The sequence below is a fragment of the Pantherophis guttatus genome, chromosome 14 (assembly GCF_059756535.1).
Source record: "Pantherophis guttatus breed Tessera chromosome 14, ASM5975653v1, whole genome shotgun sequence".
In the NCBI taxonomy this organism is placed as follows: Eukaryota; Metazoa; Chordata; class Lepidosauria; order Squamata; family Colubridae; genus Pantherophis; species Pantherophis guttatus.
The window spans coordinates 21498664-21523351 of record NC_142076.1 but is presented as its reverse complement, the minus strand read 5'-3'; the positions used below and the strand labels follow the sequence as shown (position 1 = coordinate 21523351).

At 44.0% G+C, this 24688-nt stretch overlaps 1 protein-coding gene across 12 annotated transcripts in view; it reads right to left on the bottom strand.

Annotated features, from left to right (window-relative positions):
- Window positions 1-24688, bottom strand: part of MPRIP (myosin phosphatase Rho interacting protein) — a 78103-nt gene that overhangs the window by 19359 nt on the left and 34056 nt on the right. For 5 of the 12 annotated variants that reach the window (XM_087878710.1, XM_087878712.1, XM_034441547.3 and 2 more), the window contains exons 6-15: window positions 20515-20725; window positions 19201-19360; window positions 10574-10709; window positions 10165-10278; window positions 9170-9226; window positions 8822-8890; window positions 8501-8590; window positions 7919-8028; window positions 1876-2467; window positions 1324-1440 (exon numbers count right to left, since the gene is read on the bottom strand). In XM_087878710.1, the coding sequence (XP_087734836.1) occupies window positions 1324-1440; window positions 1876-2467; window positions 7919-8028; window positions 8501-8590; window positions 8822-8890; window positions 9170-9226; window positions 10165-10278; window positions 10574-10709; window positions 19201-19360; window positions 20515-20725 (1656 nt within the window). Of the gene's footprint in view, window positions 1-1323; window positions 1441-1875; window positions 2468-6811; window positions 6851-7918; window positions 8029-8500; window positions 8591-8821; window positions 8891-9169; window positions 9227-10164; window positions 10279-10573; window positions 10710-18846; window positions 19361-20514; window positions 20726-24688 lie in introns of all 12 variants that reach the window. The other 7 variants (XM_087878708.1, XM_087878707.1, XM_034441540.3 and 4 more) reach the window with 3 other exon arrangements.

Below are 24688 nucleotides of genomic sequence, written 5' to 3'. Positions count from 1 at the left end.
TTTGGATTTTGCCTTCAGGATTGCTAGCAAGGATTCTTTTTTTTTCTTTTTTCTTTTTTAAATATGAGTAGGGGAAAAAGGAGAAATATAAAGCCAATGTCACTAATTTGTCAACACACAATTTAGGTTTTGACCGGTGACTTGGGTCTACTTTCTAAAAACATTTATTATTTTACACCAGAGGTCTTCAAACTTGGCAGCTTTAAGACTTGTGGACTTCAACTCCCAGAATTCTCCACAAGTCTTAAAGCTGCCAAGTTTGGGGACCCCTGTTTTAAACGAAGGGATTGTGGTCCAAATGCCATCACAAACTACTCCAAATTCATGAGATTAGGACTATTCTGAGCCAGAATACACAATAGTCCATTTCTGGGGATTTCCTGCTAAGAGAAGTTTCAACTTTCAGTCGTTTCAGGAGGAGGGGGGGGGGAATGCAAAAATGTTAGAAATATAGATTTGACCAAGTGGCCCATAAATACATGCCAGACCCAATTGAAAAAGGACATTTTATTTGGAATAAAAAAACTTCCTTCTTTCTGGGCATCTGATGTGGGGTTTTCTTATCTCACAACGTTGTCTTTAACATCAGTGAGAATTGCTTTCTCTGCAATTTTTTCATTAGCCTCATCAGAATAGTACAGGTAGTCCTGACTTACGGCCACAAGGGAGCCCAAAATTTCTGTTGCTAAGCCAGAAAATTGGTGAGTGAATTTTGCCCCATTTTACGACCTTTCTTGCCACAGTTGTTAAGCGAATCTGGCTTCCCCGTTGACTTCGCTAGTTGGAAGTTCGCAAAAGGGGATCACATGACCTGGGGATACTTCAGCCGTCATAAATAGGAGTCATTTGCCAAGCCTTTCAATTTGGATCACTTGACCATGGGGATGCTGCAACAGTCATGTGAAAAACGGGTCACAAATCACTCTTTTCGGTTCTGTTGCAACTCTGAATGGTCACTAAATGAACTGTTGTTTGTCAGGGACTACTTGTATTTCGCCTCTCTGAAGCTTCTGGATGCTGTGGCAAATCCATGTTGTCCCTCAAGACGTAACTCAGGACCCTGGCACAACCCACTCATAATTTATTTATTTATTTTATTTATTATTGCGATTTATAATATACTGTAATGAAAGGGGAGGGTTTGTGAAGAGGGGAACCCCAAAATTCATTGACCCCCATCATGCATCGCCCTCAGCAAATGAAGGTTTGGCCAACGTCATCTAGAAATCTAGGCCCATTTGCAAGCATCCCGGACTGAAGCCCCACGAATGAAGCCCAACTGACCACCAGAGATGGAGCTCCTGGTCTCCTTCTCCCTCCTACCTGCAGGACGTAACCTTCCCGAGCGCTTTGTTCGCGTCCCAAAGCTACTTTGAGCTGGTCTTGTAGGACACGGTTCTGTTCCAAGAGCTCCGAAGCTGCCTTTTGACTCTGTTCCAGCTGAAAGTGCAACAGGGAAGGTGTTAAACAAGGATGAAGAGGGACCCAAAGATCCCAAGTCTAGATCGTGGTTGGAGTGTGTATTTTCAATAAGGAAAACCAACTTGATTGGAGAGTTGCCTGACCCAAGGGCTTCCAACTTGAACTAAAGAGGACTGGTTCCAAGACAGGAAATGGGAAGCATCAGGTCTTGGTCTCTTCACAATACCCAAGAATAATGACTTTGCCACTAGGGTTTCCAGTGGTCGTCCTTCCCTCCCTCCCTCCTGTTTTCCTTCCTTCCTTCCTTCCTTCCTTCCTTCCTTCCTTCCTTCCTTCCTTCCTTCCTTCCTTCCTTCCTTCCTTCCTTCCTTCCTTCCCTCCCTCCCTCCCTCCCTCCCTCCCTCCTTCACTCCCTCTCTCCCTCCCTCCTTCCTTCCTTCCCCACCTCCTTACCTCCTTTTCCAGCAGCACAGTCAGATGCTGCTTATGGAGTATCTCGCCGTTCTCCTCCGGGTGAGGAAGATGTAGCGGGGCAATGGGGATCTGCTTCTCCTCCCGCAGAGGAGTGGTCTCCACCTGATGCCACCTCTGCTCAATCTCCACATGGACGCTTTGAGGCTTGGCCTCTGAAGCGGCAGGCAACCCTGAAAGCCTATCCACCTCCATCCTGGAGAAGTCTTCTGGGCTTCCTCCATCAGTAGCATCCAGATGTTCAAAGCGCTTCCTTCTTTCCTCTCTTCGGCGGGCACGTTCTCGCTCCAATTCCCCGGGATCTGTTTCTGAGGGGCCGGGCTCCTTGGGGAATGGAGCAGAGGAGTCCTTCAAAGTCTCTGTCATATTGGCTCGCTCCTGAGCCAGGACTTGCTGGATGGGGCGAAACTCAGCCCAGTCAAAGGTTTTGGAGCGACCTTCTCTTCGGCGTTCCCTGGCTCGACTGCGCTTATATTCGGGGTCTATCTCGGCCTGCTCCGTCTCCTGCTTCTCGCTCGGCTTGGGACAAGTCTCAAAGGAGGTGCCATTTTTGCTCTTCTCTTCAGGCAGAGAGCTGGTAAGGGATTCAAGAAGAGAGGAGAACAGAAGAAAGTTAGAACTTGGACCCAATTTTTCATCCCTATGTTCTCCAATTGCTCCAGGAAGACACCATCGGAGGCCAAAACTATTGGAGGCGTGGAATTTGAGTAGAAACAGGGTTATTCTGACATCATATTCAAGAGAATATCTATCCTTTGGCTTAAGAAACTCGGAACAGTGTTGACGGTGCAAAGATCTGGCTGATTACGTTCCTACAGATACAGAGTTGGGAGCCTTTCCTGTCCCTATAATACAGTTAATTGTTCATGACTGTTGGTGCCCAGTTTCCATTCTTCTTCCAATTCTACAAGATGTAAACTTTGTAAACATTCAACCAGACCAAGCCTTGGTCACACCTATTCACCTTGCACCAAAATCAGCTTAAGGCAACTTTCCAAAATTACCTGACATTTGGATTAATAATGCTACACTCAGAACAGACATAAAACAGAAGTTTATCTTCAAATGAACAGAACAGATCGCAAAAGCTAAAACGATCTAAAATGTCCTGCACAAAGGGTTATTTTGTGTTTGGAAACCTGCTTCTGCTTTTTGTGATGGATACCCTATTTTAGCTTGTGTTGGCCTCTCTCCTTTTTCACGTTCCCTGCTCTTCGCAAATGTTCCTTAACCATTTTCTCCTCCACTTCTCCTGAAAAGAGCGAGATTTATGCCCATAACAAAGCTGTTGTGAGCTTCAGCAGCATCATTATTCACCAGCATTACAATGAAGACATTCATGAAATGCTTTTTCCTTTTTTTTTTTTTTGCTGAGCAGGTCAAGAAGAGGCCAGTTTTCCCCAAGAAGACCTTCATTTTTTGAGACCAGGGCAAGAATTTTCCGTTTCCATTACACCCCACAGAAGAAGGGAAGGTCCTCTCCCACTAGCTGACTTCAGTTGCTAATAACAGAAGCATATGACTTGAAGCACCAAGTAATATCATAAAAGCATCCTAGGAAATAAAATTGAGGGCTGATTGCAATGTTTTATCCCTGTCACGAAAGAATACATCTACCAGTAAAGGAGAATATTTGTAGCTCAGGATTGAAATGAGGGGTCCTTGGTGCTCTCTGAGCTTGTTGGTTTTCTTGTAGACATTTCCTGACCCAACTAGGGAACATCATCAGTGCTAGAAGGGAGGGGTTTTGCTCTCGGTTTATATTCTAGTGGCTTGCTCTGGGTTGGTCTTAAAAGGTTTTATTTTGGCTGAGATGTTTATTGTTGGCTTGTTTGGCAATTCCTTGATTGGGGTATTGTTTACTTGATTGTTGGTCTGATATTAATTGTGAAGTTCGTGTATGCTCATCTGGGTGCTGATTGCTGGTGGGGAGGCATTTTGAAAAGAAAAAAGACCCAAACATCTCCCCATCAGCAATCCGCACCCAAATGAACATAAATTAACTCCAGGATTTAACATCAGACCAACAATCAAGTAAACAATACCTCAATCAAAGAACTGCCACACAAGTCAACAATAAACATCCCAATCAAAAAAGGTCTAAGACCAGTCCCACCAACACTGCCAGGGCAAGCCACTAGAACATAAACTGAGAGTAAGTCCCACTCCTTAATAGCCCTGATGATGTTACCTAGTTGGGTAATGAAATGTCTGCAAGAGAACAACCAAGCTCAGCGAGCACCAAGAGCCCCTCAGAATACATCTAGGAAAATGGGACTCTGTTAAGATATTTAATTTAATCTAGGAAAATGGGACTCTGTTAAGTTATTTAATGTTAAGATTTCTCTGTTAGGATATTTAATAGCTGGAGAAGTGAAGGGTTGGACAATGAGTAAGAACACACAGCTATAGCTACTTAGATGAAGAAAGCTGGCCATTGCGTGAGGCAATCTAAGCTGTGATTGGTTGCTGTGAATGTAAAGGGGGTGTTTCCTTGTTTCCCGCCTTTTTCTTCTGTGTGCACTCTGTGATTTACCTCATGATGTTGCTGCTGAGTGGATTTACCTGACGATGCTCCTGTTTGCCTATCTTATTTAAATATATTTATTTATATAAAACTACAAGTTCGTGCCAGCGTCTCTGACTCCATTTGGACACCTGCTGCGCAATTCCCTGACAGACTCCCATTTTACAAATTGCCCCCTTTCTGGAAATTTGCTTTCAACCAGGAAAACTCCACTGCACCAAGAACAACCCTCAAGGACAAACTGGATATATTATCCTACAGAGATACAAACGGCCCAGATTTTGTGCTGTTCCTCTCCTCGCCAAAAAGCTTTTGTGTGTCTGTATCAAATGGCTTTTTACTGCATTTCTGCCCAGGCTTCCATTTAGCAGTGAAAGGGAAGAAGGGTGGCTACAGTATGGCTTTTTCTCCAAGACAAGGACCAGCACAGGACGGTGCTCACATCAAGGGAAGCTGCGGTGCTCACTGCCAAGGTGGACGTCCAAACGGAAGGGGAGCGAGACAGACAGGCAGAGACAGGCAAGGGGAAAAGGTTTAGAGGATGCTGGAAACGAGGTCTTGTCACACAACGGAACACATGCCAGCCTCCAGCGTGCACATTTGCAAGGTGGACTTAAAATTAAAATAACATAAGAATTGAACTCTAGGGCTGCATTCCCCTAACTTAGCCATGGACCGCTTTTACTATCCCTACTAGCTCGGAAACATGAGCAAGCTAGAAAAAAAATAAGTTGCTTTCTTTTCAGGATGAGCTCAGAGCCTGGCTACCGGCTGTAGCTCCTGAAGATTGTGGAAAACTCTCACCTGTGGGAGTGGATAGATCTACCATATAGCAAGAGGTTCTTGCTAGTTTTAGTTGGCTATCTTTTCCCAACCACTCCTTAAAATGCCAGGGAAGGCTTGAAGGAATGTACAAATTATCCAGTTTTCTTTAAAATCCACAAACTTTATTTGGACCTCTAGGACAAGCCAGAAATATCTAGCTACCAATACGGAAGCTTCTTAAAATCTGTTTTATGGCATTGACTCTAGAAATTGTCTAATCTCCATGTAAAAAAGGTTTCTGGCACACCAGTTGCACATGCAAAAGAATCCAGCTTTTTGGGGATCAGGAAGTTGAAAAATTTCCTCCTAATTAGTTATTTTTATCATTATCTATAGACATTTCACTTGGATTGGATTTTTTTTTAAGATTTGGCAATGGTAGCCCAACTCATGTCAAAGTAGCTTTTAATCTACAGACAGTAGTTACAATCAAATGTAAATTTCCTTCACAACAAAAAATTACAGGTTGATTTTCATCATTAATAGAGCAGAAAAATATGGGAAGAGACCACCAAGTTGGTGGGGGATGTCAGAATGACCCATTACCCATTGGGGTTGACTTGTGTAGGTTCTCCGTGTCATCTTTTCAAAGCATGGTCTCAAAGGATTATATTCTGGAATGGCTCTCTTATTTTATCTATTTTTAGCACCCAAAGATATCTTGCATCTGCAAAAACTATTCAAATTATCTGATATATCAATTTATAGTTAATTTTAATATTTCTTAGGATGTAAAGAAAAGTTTGGCTTCACTCTCAGGCAGAAGTTCAGTAGAAGACCACTGACTGCTCCTCTGGAGCCTACCTTTTCCCCAAATTCAGTCTTCCTCACCTGCCCAACAATGACTCAATCTAAATCCTGTGACAAAACTATCCAACTTTTACAAAATACTGACCCTACCCTCACTCAGACTGATGATGTTCCATATTTGGGCAATGAAATGTCTCCAAGTAGACAACCAAGCTCAGATATCAGCAAGGGTTCCTGAATTCAACCATAAATCATAGATTCTCTTCTGGTGGTACTTCATTTTCACATGACCCCTATGCCAGGAAGTAATTTCAGATATGTCTAGTCATGGGACTTGATTATCTGACTTAAAGAACTAGTGGTATGGCTAAAGGTTCCTCTACTCATGTACTCAGCTTTGTAATTTAGAGGACAAAGAAGCATTTGTTTACTATTCTGGTTGGGAGAATCTTTGGTTGCATGGATACCTACTGAGCAAAGAGATGTTGCAAGAGATCCTACAAACTCTTACTACAAATCTTCTGATCTATTTGAGGTTCTGGCTATAGGATCAGCTGTGGCCCCTCCAAGAGAAGGTCCTTCAACTGCATTTCCAAGAAGGCCTGCTTGGCAAGGCCAGAAAGCGACAACATGGAAAGCAAATTCTGCAACTAAATCTTGCCATCCTCACCTCCCTCCCTCCTTCTCGTTTGTCAGAGCAAAATAAGCAGGAGTTTCTAATCCAGACAAGTGCAGCAAAGAAAGAGGAACATGCAGTGAATCACGAGGTATACAAACCACAAAACGTTAATACAGGAGAGAACACAGTTTTCCAACCTTGGCTTCAGCACGGATAACTTCAAAGAGAAGCTTTTCCTGCGAGTGCGTGGAAATTAAACATATGAAGGAGTGAGGCAAGAGAGACTGGGAGGAGAGGGGAGAGAAGCGTGGAAAGACGGAATGGAGGATGGACAGAGAAGAAGGAAAGCAATCTTGGCTGAGTTGGCTGCATCTCTTCACACACCACCTTAAAGCAGGGTTTCTTAACCTTGACAACTTTAAGATGTGTGAACTCCTAGAATTCCCAGCTCCATACTTGAAGATGGTGGACTTCAACTCCCAGAGTTCCCCAGCCATCATATTTGAAGATGGTGGATCTCCACTCCCAGAATTCCCCAGCCAGCATACACATCTTAAAGTTGCCAAGGTTGAGAACTCTTTCTTTAAAGCAACATTCCATGCTTTGCAACTACACCATAGATACACTACTTGCTGTGATGCTTACTCTTCCTTTTACATGAGCAAATACCAAAATAGGAAAGGAAGACCTTGCTCCCACAATTGAAGCCAGATTATTACAAAGCCCTGTCAAACCAAGGTTTTAACTTTGACTCTTTAATTTTCTTGAAGGACCTACAGGTTGGATCTACTATAGATCAAAGGCAAGGTAGTACCTACTGTAGAGTCATGCTTAGTGACAACATACACCCTTTATTTAAGGGTAAGAAGATGCACACTATTGTTACCACAAATTAACATTTGTGCAACAACTACCCTGAATTTGAAACTGGCTGAAGTATGGTTAATTACATTTATATTCAGTACGCTAAAGTTCACTCATGTGAAAAGCAACTAGGTTGATATGGTGCCCTGAGCTCTATAGCTGAACAAGTGTTCAAATCGAGGTTCCTTTTAGTTCCTCCACCTTAGCTTCTCCCATCGTTCCACATGTTTAATAAGAGGTGGAAAGAGAAATCAGTCAACAGGGCATCAAGCTGTCCTTGCTAAATTGTGCAAAAATCAAACTCTCAGAAAACCAGTCTCAGAAAATAATTTTCACAAAGTGGAGGAGAGAGAAATCAGAAGTAAATGGATTTGTGGAGAAGTGTGATGAAGATAGTCGGGAAAGAAGACCAATCATTCTTATTTCTCATGTTTTTTTACCTGGTCACATCTGGCGCAACTGTGGGACGAACATGTTTCATAATGGTTTGGATCCAGTTCCGCCGGATTCCAGATGTCATAGCAGAAAGAATGAATTTGCCTTCTTTAGTCTAGGAAAGAAGAGAAAGAAGTGATGGTTGAGTCTCTCTAGAACAGATGTTTCTGGGAGGAATTTTCTACAGATCTCCTGCTGGTGCTCTCCACCTTTCTGAGGTAGCTTCTCAAGTTCTTTTCTGGTTCTGCTTTCCAAGAAACATTCACCCAACTTCGGATAATAGTAGACCATATATTGAATGGTTCTCCAGATGGGCCATTGGTGGTGGGAAGGGTTTTCCCTCTGAACCCTAGGACACCTTGTGAAAGAGATGGGACCTTCACTGCCTGAGGAACTTACACATCTATAAATTGGATAGCATAACAATAACTGCAACGAAGAAAACCAACTCTGCCCCATTAATTAATTTACAGGATTTATATGGCCACCTATCTCATCATCTATAATCCCTTTGTACAAGGGATGGGCTCAAGTTCCTTATTTAGAAGATGTCCACCATTTTAATGTATAGTCTGACCATGTCTTACATGGATCTGGAAACCATAGTTTCGCTGGACAGAGTATTCCGTGACATCGAAACATGTTGACAAGTCAATTTCCCCATCCAAATCGGCTGCCTGAGAAAAAGAGAAGAAATGCATAAGAGGACAACATATAGGTCAATAGTGAAAAAGGTATAATAACTTATTTCTTTATACAGCACTGTCACAAAATATAAGATGGAATCCTCTCTGCCTGAAGAATCAAACTGGAGTCTAAGGAGGTTATGGGAGAGAAAGAAACAGAGGTGGTGTGAACATCAGAAAGGGTCCACCAAGGTCTAGTTTTTGGTCTCCGCCTCAACCTACCTCCTCTGCCACTGAATCCCGGTAGTATCTCAGACTCTGATCTGTCAGCACAAACCAGTGCTTCTTCCACTACAAAACAAAAAACAAGACAAGCCATTTTATAGACATTTTTCCTTCCTAAGATGGGAAAACTGGTTTCTTACGAGAAATAGGAGTGGTAGGTGGGTGGATGTGATCATTATACTGGGCAGAATTCTGCCAACATTATGCTGAGAGAAGGTCTGCATCCAATCTAGGCAGAAATAGCTCCAAATTTGAGAATTTAGATCGGTTTCCAAGGTTTACTATCTCCAAGATACAACCCCATCTACTGTGGTTCACCCAGGAAAACAGCACCCCAAAACCTACCTGCCCATCTTCATCCTGTTTTGTCAGCCATCCCTTTTTGAAGTTCAGCAAATCCGGCTACAAAGGACAGAAGAGAATTTAGTATTCTTGCCCTGATCTCAACTAAGTTTACATATAATATATGGTAGAAAAGAAATACTGTTTTTCCTGAAGAATTCAGCTCCCTTCTTTGAACGCAACTTTCCTTCAAGAATGGGACTATCTTTTACTCAAGGTAGTCAACTCATAACTGAAGTCTAATACATATAAAGAATGGTTCCTGGAACTGGGTATGTTTAATTCAACGAAAGGAAGGAGTACAAGACGCACCTTAGTTTTTGGGGAGGAAAATAAGAAAAAAGCTGATTGGCAGGTTGATGGGCCTCCCAGAATACCCCCAATCAGCTGTTCCCAGAGGTGAATTTTAGCAACAGGTTCCTTGGTTGTGAGCTCTGTGCCTTGCTTTTTTTTCTGCCTCTGAAAGCCTCCGAAACAGAGCTTCAGAAAAAAAGCCTCTTTTCTGAAGCTCTGTTTGGGGGCTTCTCTTCCGAAGCTTCATTTCTGATGCTTTTTTCAGCCTCTGAAACCTCCGTTTGAGAAGCTGGGCAGGGCTACATTCGGAGTATAAGACGCACCTAGATTTTCACTCTCTTTTTGGGGGGGGGAGGTGCCTCTCATACTCTGAAAAATACAGTATTTCAGGGGCTGCCACAAAGAAGTGGGGGTGGACCTATTCTCCAAAGCACCTGAATGAAGGAGAAGAAGCAACGTATGGAAACTAACCAAGGAGAGATCCAACCTAGAACTAGGGAGAAATTTCCTGACGATTAGAGCAGTGAAACGACTTGCCTCCAGAAGTTGTGGATGCTCCAACATTGGAGGTTTTTAAGAAGAGACTGAACAACCATTTGTCTGAAATTGTATAGGGCTTCCTGCCTGAGCTGGGCATTGGACTAGAAAACCTCCAAGGTCCCTTCCAACTCTGTTATTCAGGACTTCCAAATTGTTGAACTTACAGTCATGGAGGATTCTGTAGACCTTCTGTCCAGCGATTTCGCTCTCCGATGTGGAGACATAGTAGAAGTTGACACATCCAGGATGGTCCCACTCGCTGTTTCAGCAAGCAAATCCTGCAGGAAGTATGAATGTTTCACGGTCATCGAATTCAGAACTGTAATTTTGATTAATAATGAAGAGAAGCTCAAGGGGTCATCTCTGATCTCTCATACTTCAAGGACACCAGTTACATTCTTATTCTGGACAGGAATTCTCCAAGGAATTCATAGTGATAGATTGCCACGGTCATTGTCCCACTGGCTGGGGAATTCTGGAATTTGAAGTCCATGCCTCTTAAAATTGCAAAGGTTGAGAAGCACTATAAATCTCACCCTTCATACCAAGAACATGAAATTGCTGCTGACTCACCCGTTTCCTAGGGAAAACTCTTTTTTCGCTCCTGCCCTGCCGGGTTTCACTGGAGAGACCGGAGGAAGCATTGATTTCCATGTGTTCCGGATTCTCAATATCCAATGCTTCAAATTTTTCAATTACTTGAGACCTCCTGAGAGACAAGGAAGAGAGAAGGGACGGGCATTTTAACAAAAGAGAAAGAGAGGCCATCCTTGAAAGTCAGAACAATTTCAGCCCTCCCTCTTATCCAGACAACATATTCAAAATATTGACCTAATGATGCTTTCCTTTGTTATATTTCTATCCTGTCCTATTGCACAGACTCATTGGATTGGGAGAAAAAAAACCCCAAGAAAGTATCATGTAATTATAAATATAAATTAGCAACCTAGAAGGGATCTGAAAGCATGAAGCATTGGTCCAATTTACGAACACATTACCCAAAAATTGGAACCAGCCCATTTCATTCAGCAGGAAGCATGGAGCATTTGAATTTTTAAAGCTTGCAAATGTGTCATTTTTTCTTCTCCTTTTAAAGGCACAATTGTGTGACAGTGTGATCTTCCGGTGAAGCACAGGGATCACATCATCAAAAATTTCCCCAGAAAATGTGGTCAATGGGATGATCTCTTTTGAGTTTTCTTGCAGATTTAAGGCAAAAAGTTCAAATCTATTATCTATTCTGTGAATATATGGCATGAATCCCATTACAGAGCAGCTACTTAATGAAAATAATTCAGTGCTAAGCTTCACAAGTCAAGAGTTACACTTTAATATTTAGAAAAACTGCTTAACGAAGTCGTACATAGGCTTGGTTTATCTATGAGCCAATGTCAACGTTGGTCCACCTGGACTTTAAACATGGAAGAGAAAGAAAAGAGCTAAAACCAAATTGATTTCAAGCTCTGCATCCCCAGAACGGAGAAGGGCATTTTAAAAATCCCATTGGAAGCTCAAATCCAGGTCTTAAGTAGCCCTTGGAGAGGTCTGTGGTAAAATGAGGACTTCCTCTACTGGTTTAAATTCTATCAAGCCACCCAGAGTCACCTTGTGGGGAAGAAGGGCAGCATAGTAATAAAATAAAATAATAAAATGAAGAGAAGTAAAATAATAAAATGAAGTTAAGTAAAACTGTGAAGTGAAGTAACGTAAAGTAACATTAATAAAATAATAAAATAAAAGTTACATTTAGCATGGGGAACGGCATCTGTGCCGCAGTATGTATAAGAAACCATCAGTTTAAGAGAATCTGGATTGGGAAGGTACTCTCTTCATTTTCACACGGCTGTCTAATAAAGCTAAACCTGTTGAACTACAAGCTTCTTCCAAACCCTGGAGGCTGGGCGCAGCTTCCCTTCAAGGCAGAATCTGAATCACCGCATGCCACATGCAGACAGGAAAAGCACTAAGCATCCCCCCACCAAGATGCCTCTGGCAGTGAGAGCCCCCAGCGCCCATGGCCCTTGACCAGAGAAGGCAAAACCATCATCATCATCAATCATCATCATCATTAAAACACCCTTTGGGGACCCCTGCCCAAGTCCTCTGCCCTTGAACCCTTGCCATAATTTTAAAACCACTGGCCATCATTTGGCTTCCTTGCCAAGACCCATCTTGGCTTCCCTTTGGGGAAGAGAAAATTCTCGGCCACCGTTTTCCACCTGGCTCAGCCCACGGGTCCGCTTTCTTTCCAAGCCAACCCCCCCAGCCCACCCACCCCCCACAAAAAATAAAATAAATAAAAAGCACAGCTTGATTGTCATGAAAGGGAAAGGCACCATCAAGTTGTCTACAGCTTGAGATTTTTTTTTTTTTTTTGAGATGAGATGGGAGCGAAGCAGCGGAGCACAAGTTATCACACAGCAGAGGGAGGTGAAGAACAGAAGACCTGCAAGAAAATAAAAGCTGGACAATGAATGAACAAAAAAGTTATCTTCCCTTCCTCCCCTTGCCCTTCCCACCCTGCCCCCCCCAAATCAGAGGCATTACAAAAGGAAACCAAAACCAAAGTGCAAAATCATCCACACCGTTAATAGAAGCGATCATTGGAAACGGCAGATTGTGATTCCCGCTGTGAGTGGTTACTCCAGGTATCAAGGAAAGGATGGTGGTAAGAATAACAGAGTTGGAAGGGGGCCTTGGAGGTCTTCTAGTCCAACCCCCTGCTCAAGCAGGAGACTCTATACCATTTCAGACAAATGGCTGTCCAATCTTTTCCTCAAAACCTCCAGGGATGGAGCACCCATAACCTCTGGAGGCAAGAAGGCAGGGAGGACTTCACCCCTTTTTCTATCTGGCCTGGTAGGTTTCAACACCATCAAGACCCAGATGGGAAATCCAGAAACCCCCAATTTTAACCCTGTAAGGCGGGATGAAACCTGGGGTGCACTACCAATCACGGTCCACAAACTTCCAAAAAACTTTTATGGAGTCATTCCTAATTGATAACTGTGGAGCTAAAATTTACCTAACTGGTTCCCTGCCATTCCAGTTGCTTTCCTAACATCTCTCTGCCAACAAAAATTGGGGAGTCAGCTTGGAAGAAGTCCCCATCTCCCTGGGCTGGTTGTTGGAAAACCCTAGAGGCCTTTGTCTCTTCTACTTTGCAACTGTAAGGGTTTCCATAACAGATTTTTTTTTGGGGGGGGGGACACCATTTCTGGATGCCCACCCTCCATTTCAGGTGGAATTTAATAACAGGAAGATGCAACTTTAGTTTGGAAGCAAAGCACCTGGTTGGGTAGGTGGAAGTGATAAGATGCTGTTGTTTCTCTTTGAGGTTAGTTTACAGCAGTGAACCGTGCTCTAAAAATGTAAGACTTGTGGACTTCAACTCCCAGACTTCCATGCTGGCTAGGGAATTCTGGGAGTTGAAGTCCACCAGTCTTAAAGTTTCCCAGGTTAGATACCCTTCCTCTAAAATGATCAAGGTAGCTCAGTGAAAGGAAGGGTTAAGAACCGGAAAGGAAAAAAACAACATTAAAAACAATTTGCTTTCCATAGTCAATGTTTCCTTTCTTTGATCTGTTACGAAGCAGGAAGATGGAAATGAGATTGGAAAATCAACAGGAGATCAAAGGGCTTTTATTTATGCAAACTCCATTCAGCGAGAACTGTTCAGTGCCACCCAGAGTTATTTTTTCATGAGACGGGCAGCCGTATAAATTTGATGAATAATGAATGAATGAATGGAATGCATGAATAAATAAACAAAGACTGAATTACCACAAATGAAAAAAAGAAAATAAAATATGTTTGTTAATAGCATGCTTTAGTTTCAGTGGTGGAAGTATGTGGGGACCAGGAGTTACGTAAAATCTTACTGATGGAATTTCTCCGTCTGGTTTTGTATTTTCAACACACCCGTTCTCTGTGTGTGATCATAAGGCTAGAAAGGAAAATTTTTACAATATATATATATATAGGTAATTCTCGACTTACAACCGTAATTGAGCCTGGAATTTCCATTTTAAGTCATGCCGGTCATTAAGAGGGTCACCACATGACCATGTCCAATCTTACAACATTTTCTGCAGCGGTTGTAACTTTGAACGGTTGGTTAAATTGAAAATTACTTGTACTGCTCAATGAGAACGAGAGGCATGTTGAAATTATTAGTCCACAATTGGCTGCAACAACCATGTAAGCCTTATGGCTGAAGACAGGTTTCTACGCTCGGCTGTAACGGTTGAACTCTCCACACAGATACAGGCTCCTTGACTTATGACTGCCATGGAGCCCAGAATTTCCATCGTTAAGTCATGATGGTCATTAGTCGAGGCACCCACATGGCTGGACCCCTCACCTGTAAAGGTGAGCCAGTTGCCAAGCACCCGAAATGAGGTCATGTGGCCACAGGAGGGTGTGGAGTCATTGGAAATCTGGAACCGGGTCATAAGTAGCTTTTGAGGGGTCTGTTGTAGTTTCTAACTGTTTACTAAGTAATTATTAAGTGAGGACTAGCTGTATTTGGGGTTTCAAGATTGTTTGATTGGTGCACAGATGTGCAAAATGCCACAGGTGAATTAATAAATTAAAGAATGTTAGGCAAACTCTCCCACAAAACCTGTAATTTCTCTCCAAAGGATATGACAATGCAGGAATCTTATTTTGGAGGACAATTCTATCGAAGTGTGAAATTAAATGAACAATTGGGTGTTTTTATGTCCCAGAATTAGAAACCCAAGAAATGTTTTGGGGCATCAACAGGGATGGGCACAGCTGCCGTGAGCTATCCTTTCGGTTTAATCTTTCTCATCCTGGGGAATCTGGGATTTGCTCCCACTTAAACGGGATTCAACCTAGTTTAACAGACACAAATCCCTACCAACGTTTTGAGGACTCGGCTAGGAAACGGTTAAAGGAATTCCCAGCTTCATCATAAAAATGCTTTTCCCAGGGACGTGTGTTTTACGAAACCCTCACACGTAAATGTAAATACGTCCAGTACATCTCCAGCATCATAGCTGATCTATACTTCAAACTAAAAACCAAATATTTCTAAATGTTTCACAGGGCACAAGTCTTGAGCAACTGCTCAAGGGAGACACACATGTTTACAGTATACTCAAGTGGTGGGATTTCAAAGCCGATGTGGACTGTGTACGACTGGGAATCTCGGCCAAGGGCTTAAAAAGAAATAGTAGCATTCATGAATATATATATATATATATGGTATCCTCCTGTTCTTTTTTCTACTGAAACACAGAACCATTTTCCCTAACCTTTTTGAATCCAGCTGGTATGGTTTTTGACCGGGGGAGAAAACTAAGAAAGACTGATGCAGATAATCCTCGACTTATAACCATTTGTTTAGATATCATTCAAAGTTACAACGTCACTGAAAAAAGCCACTTAGAATGAGTCCCGAAACTTACGACTAGGGTCCAGGGATCATGCGATCACCATTTGCGACCTTCTCTAGCCGTTTCCGACAGGCGAAGACAATGAGGGGAGCTGGGTTTGCTTCATGACCATATGATTCATTTAACAACTGCAGTGGTTGACTTAAAAACCAACAAGGTTGTAAAAATCAGGCACGGCTCTCTTAAAAACCGTCTTGCTTAGCAATGGAAATTGGGGAGCCAACAGCGGTCATAAATCAAGAACTAGCTGTATAAAAATGTAGACTTTTCCAAGCTTCCAAGACTTTAATTCTGCAATAGAAGCTGAGACACAGGATGCATTTCGGCTCACGTGAGACCAAGCTAAGCTGTGACTCCAGATAATCTAACATCTCTTCAATCAGGGGGCCGACTTTTGCAAAACCTCTTTGCTATTAATAGTCCTGGGCAAGGCACCGTTATTAAATTGCTTAAAAGGTCTGTTTCTCCGGCCTTTAAAACACAGTTGGAAAACTGCAGTTTTCGGTCCCATTTAATCCTTGATGGCCTGGAATAAACTGGTAGATTGAAAGGGAACAGGACCAGAGAACGAGAGTGACAGGAAAGAATATGAAGTCCCCCCATCAGTTGGATTTTGTGAATATCATTCATAGGAATTTAAAAAATGGAGGCTAGGATAGTCTCAAGGGATGGATTTGTCTGAAATGGTCTAGGGCAGTGTTTCTCAACCTTGGAAGCTTGAAGATGGGTGGACTTCAACTCCCAGAATCCCCCAGCCAGCGCTGCGGAGGGGGTTGGACTAGAAGACCTCCCAAGATCCCTTCCAACTCTGGTATTCTGTATTCTATTTCAACTTGGACATCAGGTGCCCTTCTGAATCTAGGATTATAGGAAGACCCAGACATGCCAATGTTGGTTACAGAGCTCGCTTTGTTCCCAAACGGCCAACTCCACTCAAGGATGGACAAGAATGTTAATGAAGCAGTCAGAGAAATAAGTTACTAAAGCAGCCCACAGCAACGGATGGAGATTGGCAGAAAGGCAGGAAAATGTTCGTTTTAATAGCAGGGGGTGTATTTATGCAAGCAGGGGGGAAAAAAGGTGTGTCTGAAGCCACCTGGAGGTTACAAATAAGCTTCATCAACCATCAAGAACCTCTGAAGATAAGCTGGTGAGGGGCGGATTCTCTTTTATAACCCATTTTTTGGGTTTCTTGCTAGCCAATTCTGGAAAAAAGAACAAGAATTGTTCTTCAGCTGGTGTGAGAGACGTCTGCTACGAGCAAGCAAGATCTGGTGGAGGTTTAGAAAGCAACTGGAGAAAAATTCCCTTTTATCTCTTGGGAGGCCATATGCTCACAACCCTCCAATCTGCAGATTCTTCCTCCTTTTCTGAGAAACGTCTTACGAATTCCTATGAATATACAACAGAACGTCTGAAGGGAATTCCTCGCATCTGATGCCTGGCACCTATTATCTCAAAAAGTGCATGGTTTAGCTTCCTTCCTACAGCAAGTTTCTAGGCCTCATGAAGGCAAGCCTATAATGAATACCTGTGGTAGCAGCCCGTTGTGTTTTAGAAAGCAGGACCGGGTCAGAATAACAAAGCTGGGCTTTTAGCGACCGAGGGGAAGATCTGAACACCTGTGACAGAATTCTGTTTTATTCCCTGTTGAATATTTTGTTAATAATCATCCAGTATTACTTGCCCTTCAGCTATTCCTCAATAAGTTGACGAATTGAAGACACCCAGGATAAAATTTAAAAATGGCTAAACTGGGCAAACAGAATAAAGCATTTTAAGTTTGCTTTTGGACCCAGTTGTTAGTGGGTTTTTTTTTGTGCGTGCGCAAAAAATGATTTTTTTGTTAATGATTTTATCCACTGTGTTTTTATGATGGATGATTTTAAATGTTTTTTTTTTCCCTAAGGTTTTTTTTCTGTTGTCAGCCGCCCAGACTCATTGGATACAAGATGGGCGGGATATAAATTTTATAAATAAGGAAATAAACTTTGCCCTACGTGGCTCCTTCCTGAAAAGGGAAGGTGGCTTCTCTCCTGAATAGGTGTCTGTGCCTCGCTTTCTTTTTTCCACCGGACTGTTTTCGTACGGCTGCTTGCTAGAGAACGTCAAAACATTTCCGTATGGCAAAAACTGGATCCTTTGGTCCCCAAAAGAGATGGAGGGGGGATTGGGGTTCTTATTAAGGCAATAAAATCACTTATTGGATGGTTTGAACTCAAGTGCTCAGCAAACATTTCCTGTCCTCCACGCAAGCTTGCAAAGGAGCAAATGAGCCTGCATTTTGTGCAAGCTGCTTAAGACCACGAAGAAAAGCGGGCCGAAGCACAAGCCATGCTAAGCTTTCAGATTTGACCTTCTGGGCCACAGTCCTGTCGGAGGTCCTGTCTGTGCATGCTCCTGTTTCCCTCCCATGAGGGCTAGAAACTTAGTCTTCAAAAAAAAAATTAAGGAAACAAACATGATTCACATTTCATGGTCAAATTCTGAATGTATGCTTTGCACAACTTCTGCAAAAATATTTTTCTAGGTCGGCAAAGATTTAAAACATTCTTTTTCCCTTCTTCATCACGAGTGCTTCTGACGCAGTACAGACTGTCCTCATTTAGCGACCGATGGGAAAAAATCACTTTGCAACCTTGCTTTTGCAAACCTTTGCATATGTGTAAAGCAAAGGAAAGCTGAAGGAAGATAGTAAAAAGGAAGACAACTTCACTTAGCAACTGTTTCATTTAACAACTGAGTTGTCGGTCCCAATTGTGGTCACTAAACGAGGACGGCATGTAACCCGTTTTCAGGCACCATCCTGTCATCCAGAAAAGATTGCTGCTGATTTGGCCGTTGTTTTGTTGATGGACAGGCAACATCCTGATGTATCGTTTGATCCACCCATTTTGGCAACCCAGCGAGACAAATACAGATAGTCCTCGACTTACAACAGCTTGTTTAGGGACCATTCAAAGTTACAATAGCACTGAAAAAAGTGACTTATGGTCATTTTTCACATGATCATTGCAGGGTTCTCATAGTCACATGATCAAAATTCAGACCCTTGGCAACTGACTCACATTTATGATGGTTGTGTCCTGGGATCATGTGACCCCTTTTGCGACCTTCTGACAAGCGAAGTCATTAAAGAAACCAGATTTGTTTAACAACCGTGTGACTAACTGAACAACTGCAGTGATTCACTTACCAACTGGGGCAAGAAAGGCCGTAAAATGGGTCAAAACTCACTTAACAACCATCCTGCTTAGCAACCAAAATTTTGGGCTCAATTGTGGTCCTAAGTCGAGGACTATCTGTAGGAGGCTTCAAAACCCAATCAATCAGCCGTCAAATCTCTTTGGGCAAAACCTCCCTTCCAAAAGACGGTTTTTATCCTCTGTCAGCAGAAAAGCAACGCCCAGATTCGGGTCTTACCTCCTCTCATTCCCGAACAGCCGAGCTACCTCTTCTCGTCCGGGACTCCTCGCCCGGGAACTCCGCTCGAGCCGTTTCCGCTCGACTTGAAAAGCATCGCGGTTACTGATGCGAATCGCCTTGGGCACATCGGCCAGGGTGGAGTATTTGCGGCTGACTTTAAAGGCAAAGGGGCCATTGCGTCTATCCTCTGTCCTCGCCCCGTTGCGGCCGGCGGAGTCCTTGTGCTTGGAGAGCCGGGAGCCTCGGACGTCCAGGGAATTGAGAGAGAAACTGTGCACCATTCGGCCGGCCGGCCAGGTACCTGAAGAAGGAAAGGAATCGCTCGGCTGCTGAGATTTGGGGTCACCGTACCTGTGGTTGGGCGTGCAGGGGCTCGGGGGGGACGGCAGGTTCGGCATCTGGTGCTCCTCTGCCTTGACCTCCTGTTTGGTCTTCTCCAAAGAAAAGTAGCCACTTTCTACCCGCGTCTTCCGCCCGCAGTCGTTGCGGTCACCGTTCATGGCAGCCGCCTCTGGAAGACGAGGAAAGCATGGAAGAGAAGAGAGGAAGAGGTTGAGAAAGAAGAAGAAGAGAGAGAAGAATGATTGTGGGAATTGGGCATGGCTAGACTCATGAAAAGAAGGACCAGGAGTGACATGATAGCAATCTTCCAATATTTGAGGGGCTACCACAAAGAAGAGGGAGACAAGCTATTCTCCAAAGCACCTGAGGGTAGGACAAGCAGCAACAGATAGAAACTAATCAAGGAGAGAAGCAACCTGGAACTAAGGAGAAACTTCCTGACAATGAGAGAAATCAATCAGAGGAACAAGTTGCTACCAGAAGTTGTGGGGCCTCCATCACTGGAGGTTTTTTAAGAAGAGACTGAACAGTCACTTGTATAGAATGGTCTAGGGCAGGGGTCTCCAACCTTAGTGGACTTCAACTCCCAGAATTCTGGAGACCCCTGGCCTAGGGTCTCCTGCTTGAGCAGGGGGTTGGACCTCCAAGGTTCCTTCCAACTCTGCTATTCTATTAACTGGCCTCCCTCACTTGGGGCATGGGGATGAGGGCATCTTCCTAATTCCTTCAAGCTGCCAGGGCTGAGAAACATTGCCTTAGAAGATCCACCAAGACATGACAAATCTAGAAAGGCCACAGTTTATTCCCGGGCAAGTATTTGCAGGTAGGGAAAAATATTCAAGATTCAGAAACACCTCTAGTAAATAAAATACCGAGGTTCAAATTCTACCCTCAGGGAATCCAGCTTCCGTCCTAAGTGTGGCGAGATCCTCATGAGAAGCCCTGCGTCTCCTACAGCAACTCTTTGAATTCTTGCAGTACAAAGGTCAATGTTGCTCCGAAATTGTTGTTGAGAATGTCCTGTTCTTTGGATGCCCCTGAAGCCACCCGAGTTAAGTCCCACCAGCTTCTCAAGGTTGCTGTTTTCACAACCGAGCTGGTCCGTAACTTGTCTTATCTTGTTTTCTGGCAAGGACCTCCGTTCCCTTCAGTCATAACCCTGGAATGAGGACACCAGGAAGCCTCAGAAGAAGAAGAAGGAACTTGTCTTCTTATCTTCTGGAGCCCAGGGCTCCAGACAACAGAGATAAAAAATTAAGAACATGGTGGATCCCAGATCTTCTACCCGGTTGATTTGACTAACGTTCAGGACTCCGCTCTTACCTTCTTTCCTCTCCAGGACTGAGTCCTTCATGGAACACGTTGGGGGTGCCTGCCCTGGCAGAGCGCCAGGGGCCGAGCCGATGCCCACATTCCCATCCAACTGGTCTTTGCTTCTCAGTTCTTCTTGCCAAAGGGTGGACTTGGTGGTGGGGATTTTCTCAGCCCCGGGGATGCTGCTACTGGTCACGGCCATCTTCGCTGGACCAGGCTCCTGGAGGGAGAAGAAAGTGGTGGGCAAACCCCAGTTGCAATGGTTCGTGTTTTATGTCTCATACCAGCCCAGATGAATCACACAACATTCATGCTCTCCCTGCATACCTCTGCCCTAAGTTATAAGCCATGTTGCGTAGCTGTTAAATCTAGACTTCCTGTCACTACGAGCGTTATTGAGTAGGTGGACCTTGATTTACGGCTATAACTGGGGCCCGAATTTCAGCTGCTAAGCAAGGCAAGTGATAAGTGAGTCTAACGCCTGATTTTATGACTTTTTTCCCATGGTTGTTAACCATGCAAAACACTTCAGTTGTTAACTGAATCACAGGGTCGCTAAGTGAATCCAACTTCCCCCGTTGACTTTGCATGTCGGAAGCCGACGGGAAGGTTGCAAATGGCGATCACATCACCCTGGGACTCTGCAACCATCATAAATAAATTTGGGTTGCCAAGCACCCAAATCTTGATGGCGTGATTGTGGAGGTGACACAACAAGTGTGATAGCTGGTTGTAAGTCACTTTTTTTCAATTGCATTTTAACTTTGAATGGTCACTAAACGAATGGTTGTAAGTTGAGGACTATAAAGGCCGCCACAACCTTAGGAACTGTGCCTAAACGAGGGAAGGAATGCAGAGAGTTGCATTATTCTGAGCAGCGACGCAAAACAAAACTCTCACAGTAACAATGTGCCTCCCCAGGTTCTCTTTTTACACCGTTCAGCACTACGGCCCCGGTTTTTACCATTTTGGCGCCAAGATCTCCAGCTACTCCCACAGTTAGCATCGTCTCCAAACCCGATACCCGTCGGACTGTTTGAAAAGTGGCTTTCAATTCATCCTGCAGATGCCTCGGGCACTTGGGTGCATTGCAACGAAGGCGCAAATGTTTTCAAATTTAAATACGCCACTCTGCACCCAGCCCGGAAGCCGGTTTCCAAGAAGGGTTTGCAATTCAAATTAGTTTGGGTGCAAAACCCAAACAACGCCCCCTTCTTCCTAAATCAGTATTTTTTCCAACTTGGCAATGTTAAGATACCTGGACTTCAATTCCCAGAATTCCCCAGCTGACACTTCCCATCTTTCCCTCAACAATAATTTCTCCCCTTCCTTTCTCCTCCTCCTGAGAATTGGTAGCCCATCTGGAGCAACCATGTATCGGTAGGATGCAGTGGTGGGATTCAAAAATTTTTTTACTACCGTTCTGTGGGCGTGGCTTGGCTTGGTGGGCGTGACAGGGGAAGGATACTGCAAAATCCCCATTTCCTCCTGATCAGCTGGGACTCGGGAGGCAGAGAATAGATGGGGGCGGGGCCAGTCAGAATTTTTACTACTGGTTCTCCGAACTACTCAAACTTTCCGCTACCGGTTCTCCAGAACTGGTCAGAACCTGCTGAAACCCACCTCTGGTAGGATGGCCAGAGCTATCCTGCTAGATGATGACTGGAGTAAGGCTACAATTTAGATAACAAGACGGGGACTGAAGCTTGGAGACCTCAAGTTGACTGGTGACAAGTGGACAGTTTGTAGTGAATGGTATAGGGGCTGTTTGAATTGGGGGTTGGACTGGAAGGCTCCAAGGTCCCTTCCAAATTTGCTATTTTTTATTCCGATAGTCTTCTGGAAACGTAGTCTTCACAAAGAGCGGGCGATAACACTCTCAAGGTTGTCATTTCAAGCCCAACACAAAGGAAGCCGAGTTGCAGCTCAAGAAAAGTCAAATGAGTGAACTTCAGGCAGTTTTGCTGAAAATGGGCGCTTCCTTCCGGTTTTTGGCAAAGCTGCACCCACAGCAAACCACTGCTCCGTTGTATGTTGAGGCCTACCTATAGAAGAAGTAGGAACTAAGTACCAGTTCCCCTCCCCACTTTTATTGGAGTGGCGAGAAAGAGCGAGCAGAGGGGATCACTTCCTCATTGGAGGGTGACAGAGGAAGAGTTGTATCCCATCTAAGGTGGCCTTTGGAGGTCACGTTGACCAGCTCTCCAAGAAGAACATCGAATGCTTGAAGAGAAGGTTCTCCTCCAGGTGCAACTCAATTCAACCTCTTCCAACCCTCCCGGATCCCTTTTGCCCTCCCTTAGAAAAAAATATAACACAAAGAGCTGAGAGCAGAAACTGGAGTCAAGATTACTAGCACAAGCTTCCTTTTCCCCCCCTAACATTCCTTTTTTGGAAGTAACGTAGACCTTCTCCAGGATTTTTCCCTGAGGCACCCAGCAGGCGTGCTCCATCTCCTGCTGTTCCACAAAACTCCTCGAGATCACGTGGTTCTGCCGTGTTCTGCCTCCCTGAGACTCACCTCCATCTCCAGAGGCGGTCCATTGGGGGGGAGAAAAGACCCTCTTTTCGGTGTGTCTCTCCCCCACCCCAACCCTACTACCCTTATTTGGTGCTTAGGAGCTCAGATCCTGTCAACTTTCCAAGAGGTTGCTGAGGCAACCAAGCATAACCCCAAAAGAGAGAGAGATAATATTCTGCCAACATTTTTTTCCTCCTCTTTTCTGTTCTGCTTCCAAAAATTGAAAAAAACGGGGGAGGGGAGACTAAAATAGGAAGAGCTCTGGAGGAGGGACTCACCCCATCTAAGACTGCTTTGCTTCTTACTCTACGCTTGTGTGGGTTGGTTCAGATGAGCCAAATTCTCTAAAACGCTTACTGGCGTTCAGTCACAGAGAAACAGGCAAGGGGGAGGGACTGCTACCTAGACTGAATTTTGGGGAACCCTCTCTATCTCTCACCCCCCCCCCCCATGAAGGACCTCAGGACACTTACACACCCAAGCTACAACCCTACTCACAGATTCCATTGCATGCTTTTTGCTAAAAACAATGTTGCTGTGGACCGATGCTATTCCAACAAATTTGGGACGTTGTATTCAATAAATGCTAAGTATGTTAAATACAATATTGAATTAAATGTGGGGTTCTAGGTGCTCTATAAGCTTGGTGGTTTTCTTGCAGAAGTTTCACGACCCAACTAGGTAGCATCATCAGAGCTAGAAGAGAGTGTTGGCAAACCTCGCCCAGTGATGATGTTGCCTAGTTGGGTCATGAGACTTGTGGCAATTCCTCAATCGAATTCTCCATTTGATGGTATAAGCAGCCCATTCAGGATCTCACAATGCAGATTAAAAGTTACTTAAGGCGAAGAAATATTCAGCCAGAGAGCAGTCAAGCACACACACAATCTCCAAATTTTCTCTGTATGATGGGCTGTTCCCACAACCATCCCGAGAGACCTCCAAATCAAACTCCCAAGGCATACCATTCCCTACCACGTTGGGTCAACTGGTTATGCCTCAAGGTTACACAACAGAAGCTTGGGAGAAACCACGGATTTATTCATCAAAAAGAACACTCAACCCTTTTAGTTTGACAAGGAAATATCTGGACAACTTCCATCACATGGAGCAGATAATGTTCATTAAATGGTTCAGGATGAGTACCTTGATCTAAACATCATCCCATATATCTGGGACCAGCAACTAAGAGAGCTGGTTGAGGTCTTTAACCCTCCAAGATTCTCCTGAACAATTTCCATGTAGGACATTTGCGCAGGAAAGAATGAGTCATACCCTAGATTCTGTGCCTGCGTGTATGTATGTGTGTGTTTTACCATTTATAGTCAAAAGAGGGCTAGAAATAAGCTGTCACTAGATTCCCCAGAGGACACATTCAGCCTCCATCTCATCTACCACATCTCGGTCTTATCTCCAAGGGCCATCTCTGGTAGGAAAAATCAGAGCGTGAGGCCATGTAACGCCATGTCCGTGATCAGGCATCTTTTCTTGCCTGCAGCTTCGAATACGGAATTGTAAATTGTCCCATCCATCATTTAGGACAGGGGTGTCAAACTCGATTTCATTGAGGGCCGCATCAGGGTTGTGTTTTACCTCGCAGGGCCGGGATGGGGGTGGCCAGCTTGACGTCACTCTTGGCACCTGTGGCCTGAGCACTCTGCC